Source organism: Octodon degus, unplaced genomic scaffold (assembly GCF_000260255.1).
Source record: "Octodon degus isolate 3935 unplaced genomic scaffold, OctDeg1.0 scaffold00006, whole genome shotgun sequence".
In the NCBI taxonomy this organism is placed as follows: Eukaryota; Metazoa; Chordata; class Mammalia; order Rodentia; family Octodontidae; genus Octodon; species Octodon degus.
Window position 1 is genome coordinate 33,772,002 of NW_004524582.1, and position 8,497 is coordinate 33,780,498.

The 8,497-nt window shown below is 57.7% G+C and overlaps 1 protein-coding gene across 1 annotated transcript in view; it reads left to right on the top strand.

Annotated features, from left to right (window-relative positions):
* The first annotated feature begins 5,739 nt into the window (after positions 1 to 5,739).
* Positions 5,740 to 8,497, top strand: part of Cplx1 (complexin 1) — a 22,227-nt gene continuing 19,469 nt past the window's right edge. Inside the window, exons 1-2 of the mRNA XM_004624638.3 lie at positions 5,740 to 5,792; positions 6,928 to 7,020. Coding sequence (XP_004624695.1) covers positions 6,990 to 7,020 — 31 coding nt within the window. The 5' untranslated portion in view covers positions 5,740 to 5,792; positions 6,928 to 6,989. The remainder of the gene's footprint in view (positions 5,793 to 6,927; positions 7,021 to 8,497) is intronic.

An 8,497-nucleotide genomic window follows, 5' to 3' on the forward strand; every position in this document is an offset into this window, starting at 1 on the left:
AGAGAGAGAGAGAGAGAGAGAGAGAGAGAGAGAGAGAGAGAGAGAGAGAGAGGGCCCTGAGCGGGTCGGGTGTCAGCCCAGAGTGCATGACCTGCCTGGTGGGCAGTGTAGGGAGACTTCATCCTGCCCACAGCACACACATACAAAAAGCAAAAGAAAAACATACAGAAAAAAATCAGAAAATGGACTCACTACAATCCAGAAATGTTCTCAAAGGACAGTTAAGAGAAAAGGCAGCTAAGGGACTAGAGAAAATATATGCAATTCATGACCTGGCAAAGACTTGCCTCTGAAATACGTAAAAGAAAAGCATTACAACTGAGGAGAGGACAAACCACTCATTGTTCTTACATTGATTTATTTAGGTACTAAGGCTCAAGCTCATGATCGTGCACTTGCCAGGCAAGTGCTGTGCTGCTGAGCTAGCTCCCCGGCCCTCACCTGCTGTTCTTAGAGGGCAAAGTGTTTCACTCATATTTCATGAAAGGAGATAGAGATGAGAGTGGTGCACAGACCTGCTGGGAGGAAATGCAAATGTGCGCAGCAGTGAGGCTGGAGGACTTCTAGCTCGAGCCTGTCCTGTTGCTCAAGCATGGAACCTTCTGGTCTGAGGCAGAGAGGCCAACCTCCCTGAAAACATTTAAAATAAGCACACTTAACAATGTGACGGAGTTCCACTCCTGGACACCTCCTCAGGAGAAGCGGAAGCCTGTTTCCTTACTTGTACTGAGCATTCAGGACCTGTATTCATCACAGCCAGACCAACAGTGACGTGGGCATCAGGAGTGGAGGGAGCAGCAGCGGCAGGCAGGAAGCAGCAGGTGTGTAGGGGTGAACCTCTCCCTTTGTGTCCCTGTGTCCAGCAGACCCTGATTGCTGAAAGGATGTTGCTCTCTGGCTCTGAATTATGCCTGCTCTTACCGCTTTTTTTTTTTTTTTTTTTTGGCGGAACCAGGAATTGAACTCAGGCCCTTGTGCTTGCCAGGCAAGCACTTATTCTACTGAGCATCTCCCCAGCCCATCTCAGCCCTTGTGGGTTGAGTCCTATGTGGTTGCCTGACTTGCCTTGTGGACACAACACATCCCTATTGTGTCCTCAACTTGCCATTATGGTGACTGTAGCCCTGACCTCAGTTTCCCTAGTACCTCCTTGTTACCGCCCTCTCTCTGGGCTTGTTCTGCAGAAGATGCCAACCACCTTGCTGTGGTGCTGGTCCTTGGGGTGCATGACCTGGGCCACCGTCATAGAGTCCTGGCTGTCCCTACTTACCCTTCCCTGGAGGCCTGCAGGGTCTAGAGCGGTGTCCCCACACATGGAATCCCTTTGCTTCCCCATACCTGTCAGATTCTTCACAGTTCTGGGTGCGATCTCCCCTTTTCCATGCAGCTCAGCTCAGGCAGACCTCTGAGCCTGTACCTCAGAGGGACTGTCCCTGCGTCATCCAGACCCGGAGGGCACAGGCCCAGGCACCAGCTGAGAACATGCACTCTGCGTTCTGTGCTGCGGGCCCTATGACCCCCCCCTCCGCCTGGGCACCTCCCCAGCTGTGGGCCAGCATGGCGCCCAGGACGTAGCTGGCACACAGAAAGTCTGAGGGTCTCTGCTAGTTCATTGTTGGTATTGTGGTTTAAAAACCCATGGCTCAATATTTATTCTACTTTTATTGAATTGACACTATGAACTTTGGAAGAAGATGCCCCAGGGTCAGCTGGGGAGATCGCTCGGTGGTCTAAGTGCCTGTGAGACAGGAGGATCACTATGAGTCTGAGGTACATAGGGAGACCCTGTACCCATTAAATAAATAAATAAATAAATAAATAATTTTAAAGAGGTCCCTTAGGGTTAGACAGGAGCAGCCTGTGCTGGCACCAGGACTGGCAAAAAGAGGTTCTGGCCGTGCTTGATTGGAAAGAGCTGCCCAGGAACGCACAGGCCCAGGATGCTGAGTTCAGAGGGGCAGGTCCCAGACCTGGGGCAGCAAGAGTTTTCCTCGAGTGATGACTGGAAGATGAGGCGCTGAGCCCTCAGCCTGAATGCAGATCCTGTGGGTTCTCCCCCCAGGGACACTCCCAGCCCCTTCTCAGCCCCATACCTCTCACTTGCCAGGCTCAGTAGCACCCAGTGGACCCCAAGGGGCACCTCTTGGCCTCTGCACCAGTCCCCTCCATGGGGTGCTGCCCTCAGCAGCTGTGACTCTCCCGCCTCCAGTCTGATTCTACCTCAGGCTTTGCCATCTAGCTGTTGCACATCAGGATCCAACTTGTGTCCTTCCTTTCAGGTCTGGATAGAGCCACACCCACAGGCTCTCCCTTGTCTGAGGGTGGCAAGGGGTCTCACGTCCGGCTCTGTACCTTGCGCTGCTGTTACCTGTGTGCTCCTCACATGAGTGACATGTCCACACTCCCTATCATTCCATGACACCAGCCACAACCAGCCTCGCCCATCCTTCCCCAAGTCATTGTGGCCACAGAAGTCATGTGGGCCTCAGATGACTCCCAGGGTATATAAGCTGGGCCTGGCTGGCCCAGACAGAGCCCAGGTGGGGGACTGACAAGGCTACCCCTCCTGCTGGTGGCTGAGGCTTTGTGCGTTGAGTGGCCATTGTGTTGCTCCTGGCTCCATCATGGTGGTGGCTGGGCACAGCTGGACCGGCTAGGGAGCTTTTTTTTTTTTTTTTGCTGTTGGGAAATGGGCTGCTTGGTCCTTCACTTGTATTCCTAAAAAGCAGACTTACAGAGAGACTGCAAGAGCTCAAGACAAGAGGATGCCAAGATGCAGTCCTGGCATGCCTCTCCCATGTACCCCCAGAGGTCCCTGTGCCTCTCAGCTCCTGCAGCTGGGCACTGTCCTCCCAGCACAGCAGCATGTGGGGACTGGGCCACAGCTTGTCACCACAGCACCCACCCACTATAGCCCCACAGCAAAGTGACCTCGCCCCAGGCTGAAAGTTCAACTCTCACCCCAACACCAGTCATTCCAGGCTCTGCTCTATGTCAAGGCCTCTGAGGGTGTCTTGAGACTCCAGGCCAGGAGACAGGAGGCAGGTGGCCTTTGATGGCACAAGGTGAGCAGGACAAAGGATGGAGGCTTAGGGTATAGCTTAGGGACCCAGTACCTGCCTGGCAAGTATAAGGTGCTGAGCTTGATTCCTGGTACTAAAAGAAAACCAAACAGGGTGGGGTGAGTTGGGGCATGCCTATAATCCCAGCACCTGGAAGTCTGAGGCAAGAGGATCACTGCAGATTTGAGATTGGCCTGGGATACAAAGTAAGCTCAAGGTCAGCCTGAACTGCATAGTAAGACCCTGTCTCAAAAAGACAAAAAAGAAGAAGAAAAAGAAAGGATGGAGGCAGAAAGAAAGAAAAAACGAATGAAAGAATGAACGAACCAATGAGAGAAAGAAAGAAAAAGAAAGGAAGGAAGGAAGGAGGCAGCCCGCTTTCCCTGGATGGTGATTGGCAGTGGAGCTCCAGACTTAGGGTCCTGGTTCGCAAAGGGCCACCATCTTCCATACCGGGGCAGCCCTGGGAGGCCACACAGAGGCTCCGGTCTGTAGCCTGCTCAGCTTAGAACTTCTCAGTCCCTAGCCAGGGTGCTGGGCCTGCTCGCCAGCACCTGGATGGCCTGGCTCTGCCCTAGTTGCTTGGGGGCCTGCAGGCCACAGAGGATGCAGCGATCCCCCACGCCGGGGGGTGTGTCATGTGGCCTGTGTACAAGTCAGTCTGGCCCCCTCAGGCCTGGGATCCCCTGGTGTTTTGCACCATCCTGAGATCCCCAGGAGGCTGAGAGCCAAGGCTGGGGCCGGGGCAGCTCACCTGTGCTGTGCCTGGAGCATCAGTCACGGCCATCATGGCTTTCAAGGCCAGAAGAATGGGCTGGGCTCCCATGTGAGAGACAGCAAGGCCTGGGATGGGACCCTGTTTGGTGATGCCACCAAGTGGCCTGCATCTTCCCCCTCCCAGCACTCCAGATGCTGCTCCTCTGTCCCTCTCCCAAATGCCATGACCAAAAGGCAGCATGTCCAGGACTCCTGGCCAGTGCTCACTGTCCAGGTGTTGGCTGCATGGCTGAGAAGCATTCCCCCTACCTGACTCCACTCGGGGACAAGGATGATCTTGCATCCTGCTTCTCATGTGGTCATCTTTCAAATGAAGACGAAATCTTTCCGGAAATAATGGCACTCAGTGCCACGCTAGGTGTTACCTCGTGGAGTTTGCATTTGTAGTTTCTGGGAGCCACCTCAGCCACATGGGTCCTGTGACAGAGGTGCACAAGGCCCCACCAGGGTGGGAAGTGATGCGCGGAAACTCTCCCAGCACCCCACCACCTTCCACACCATCTTCTCACTGGCTATGGGCCTCTCATCCCACCTCCATTCATCTCCCCTGTGCTCCAACATCTCCTTGGGTGGGACTGAGGCTTGTGACTGTCCTTAGGCCTTCCAGAAGAGCCTTGTTGTGGCCAGTCAGGGCTGGATCCCACCCTAGCTCAGCCTGAACAAGCGGGCTGAGAAGGGCGGCTGCCTGTGTAGGCAGATGAATGCAGTAAGGACAGAGAGATGGACAGAAATGGAGAGACAGACACAGAGAGACTGAAGGAGATGGGACAGAATCCAAGGCTGGTAGGAGCTCTATCTTCTGGATAGGGTCTGTCCCTGTCCACATGGCTAGTTCTGCATCCCCAGAGAGTCTGCTGGTCAGTGCAGGGTACTCTGGCCCTGGGTCTATAGGGTGGAACTGGCCTTAGGCTCCAGCTAGGAAGCTCAGACCCTGGACGTTCCGGTCCTAAGGGATTCGCACTCCCTGGTGCTGCTGGGACCAAGCAAACTGCCCAAGACGTAAGGAGTGATGGTCCTGGTTCAGAATGGGGCTACCCTGGGGTCTTACAGGGTGCAACCTCCCCTTCCTAGGCCACATCCCTCCTGTGGCCATCACATCACCCTGGATCTGGCACCCTGGGGGGCAGGCTGGGCAGTGTGGGATCAAGTGACCCCACGTCACACTCAGGATTTAGGGTCCTTAGTACTCCAGGGCTACCTGGTGCCATCAGGCCCCCTGTAGCTTTGGGGGTACCCCCTGCAGCAAGAGAAGTGGGTAGCGCTGGGACTCCTGGGATGGCCCAGCACCTCCCCTCAGCTTCCTTCAGCCTGGGTGACTTCTTGGGGGTCCCTGATGGCCACAGAGGAGGCTGGGCACACATGACTGGGTTCCCAGGGAGGCTGAGGCCAGATGACTCGCTAGGCAAGCTCAGTGGTAAGGTGATGCAGCGTCCTGCAGTGTCCACCTGTGGCCAGAAGCCTCCCTTGGCAGGAGCCCAGCGCTCCTGGTGTCCCTGCACGACCCTGACCTGTCCCACGGGGGCTTGGATGGGTGCGGGAGCCGACCTTGTGGTGCCTGTGCCCACGGGGCAGTGGCAGGGAAGCCAAGGGGTGAGGGGGCAGGCAGGCGTCCGCAGTGACCTTCAGAAGTCCGTGCCCCATATTCCGCGCTGGGCAGGGTCTCAGCCTGTGACCCCAAGCCAGGTCCCGCAGCTCTGGACCAGACTGGACAGCTTGGCTAGAGGCAGAGGCCGTAGGGCAGTCGCTCAGGGGTCTCACGCGGCAGCAGGTGCGGCGGTGGGGGCGGGGCAGCTGTCACCCTCCCCAGCCGCGCCCCGCCCTCCTCGTCATGCGGAGCGGGCGGGGGGCGGACGCCTCCTAGTGACGCGCCCTCCTCCTGCCCTTCAGCGCCGCCGCAGCCGCCACATGGACCCCGCCAGCCCGAGCGCGCGCCGCCGCTGACTGCTGCCCGAGGTGACCGATCTTCGCGATCCCAAGCCCCTCTCCCCAGCCCCCAGCCCAGCTCCCGGGAACCCCCCAACTCCTGTCTCCTCAGATCCCTGCGGCACCCCAAGCGTCCCCGGTAACACTAGATGCCTCCGGGTCCCTGGTCGACCCTGGACCCCCGCTCCCCACCCAGACTCCTGGAATTCTGGACTCCCTTTGCCAACCCATCTGCCCCCACCCTTGAGCGGGCGCTGTCCGCCTCGCGGTGCTGAAGCGGCCCCGCAGTCTCTCGCCCTTGTCAGTCTCTGCACCCTACCGACCCCGTCCCCTTTCCTCTCCCCTTGCTCAGGACACCCCGAGGCCACCGGTTCAGCCCTTTGCCCGCTTGCAGAGCCCAGGGTCTGGGTCAGAGCTGCTCAGGTCCCCTCCCCCAGCCAGGGCGAAGTTTGGAAGAGAATAGCTTTGCGGCAAAGGCCCTGCAACCAGCACTAGGGTCCCTCCCACCCCCAAGTTCCCAAGAGGGTCTCCTTGGCTGACTAGGGACAACTGTAAGACAGTGGGTCCCCTGGAGCCCAGGTTTCCCTGCCAGGTGACACCTCTCTGGGCAGGGGCAGGGACACGGCAACGCGGTGGCCTTCAGGAGGCCCCCACAGAATCGCCCCCTGGGCACCTCACTCCTAATGCCCCCACTTCCCTGGGTGCTGGATCCCTCCATTTTCCTCTGTTCCCTTCATTCTCCTCCAGTCCTGTGCTGAGGGCCGTGGGGGTCACTGGAGTCACCCAGGGACACAGCCCAGCCTCTGGAGACTGTGAGCTGACAAAGAAAGGGCCTGGGACCTGCCACCCTCCCCTCCCATCCTGTAGACAGACCTTGTCCCATAGGCTGCCACAACCACCCAGGAGACCAGTGATCAGAGCCCACTTCTCAAAGCATCGACCTTCAAATGCCCTGGGCCCCACCCCCATTCTCTGCAGGCGGGTGCCAGTTTCCTCTGTGGGCCCCGGTTGTGAGACTCCCAGTAGCAACTCACAGGGCTGGCTGGGCAAGGGCTGCCCATCCTGGGTTGGGTGTGAGGGCCAAAGCCCCACATTAGGGGTCCTGGCAGGACTAGGGGACACAGAGGGGCTAGGAGAGGCCCTGACCCTGTGCTCTCCCCTGCAGGGACTCCGCTTCCTCCTATGTGAGGTCTGACTCAGTGGTCACCGAGGAACCAAGCCATCATCATGGAGTTCGTGATGAAGCAGGCCCTGGGAGGTAGGAGGGCAGTGCCCAGCCCTGGGGACCAGCGCCCAGCTCTGGGGACCAGATCACACCCAGGCTGGGCAGCATGGAGGTGGGGAAGCAAGGTGGTAGCAGAGTGGGACATGGTGGGAGAGAGCAGCTCTGGCCTTTGGCCAGGACTCACCTGCGTGAGGACAGCATGGTCCCCAGGAGTCATGGTCAGCTGGACCCAGGACCAGGAAGGTGCTGAGGAAGGAGTATGCTACTCTGGGCCTTGAAGACAGGCACTCTCTGCTGTGTGTGTCTGGATGTTGGCCTCTGCAGCCTCAGACTACCACTGGGTGTGGGGACTTGTCCCTTCGCAGCCCAGGGCCATCCTCATGGCCCAAAGCTGGGCCTAATACTGGAGCTGGCTGGGGACATTGACCAGATTCCTAAGGAGGAGCCAGAGTCATGGCAGAAGGGCTAGCACCTGCTGGCATGGGCATCAGGCAAGAGTGGCAGGTCAGCTCACTTCTGGGCTCTTGCATTGTCCCGAGCAGGTCTCAGACCCCAGAACTGCTGCCTGGGGTGCTCAGAGCTCCTGTGAGATGTCTGTCTCAATGGTCCCCAGCTAGAGTGGGTCCCAGGCTCTGTGCAGGGTCACAGACATGGACAGGAACACATAGGAGAGCACAGGGCTGGGGAGATGTCTGCTCCTTCCTTAGGCTGGTTTGCCTCCCTCCTACCCTGGTCAAGAAGAGGCTGCTGGCTCTGAGGAGTCAGGTGACGTCACCATGATGTGACAGGCCAACACCCTGCACTGGTTGGGACCCTGTTCTCTGCCACAAGTTCCTGGATGCTCCAGATAATTAGTTAGGCTGCTAATTCAGGCCCTGAAGTGGGCTTTGAGGAAACTGGAATGTCTGATTTGCCTGTCTACACGGCTGAAATTAGCTGGGTAATTGCAGCCTGGTTTCCCTCTTTGTTCCACATCAGCCCAAAGTTTCTCTTGTGGTGGCAACAAGGCTGGGTTTGTAGGTGCCCTGGGAGCCCCAAGAGGATGGCCAGGATGGGTGGGGCTGTGGTACATGTGTGACAGAGATTCTGTCCCCTCCTCTGGGTGGTCATGGCCACCTGCCATCAGGTCTGGGGCTCTGGGCTCCTCTCACCCGTGGGCATCAGTTTCAATGTCTCCATTGTGTGTGCACCTGTTGGAGAAGGGACAGAGCCCAGGTGGAGATGACAGGTGGACAGAATCTGGAGACAGCCAAGCCTGACACTGGGCAGCCAGATGAGCTGCAGAGACAAGAACAGAAGAGAAAGGACAGCCAGAAACAGATGGAGAGAGAGAAAGAGACCCAAGGCCCACAGAGGACAGAGGAAAACAGAGGGGCCTCTGAGAGGGAGAGAGAGAGGGAAGGAGGGAAGGAAAGAGAGAAAAGGAGGAAGGGAGAGAGAGGGAGAGGGAAAGGGAGAGGGGAAGAGAGAGAGGAGGGGAGAGAGAGAGAGAGAGAGAGAGAGAGAGAGA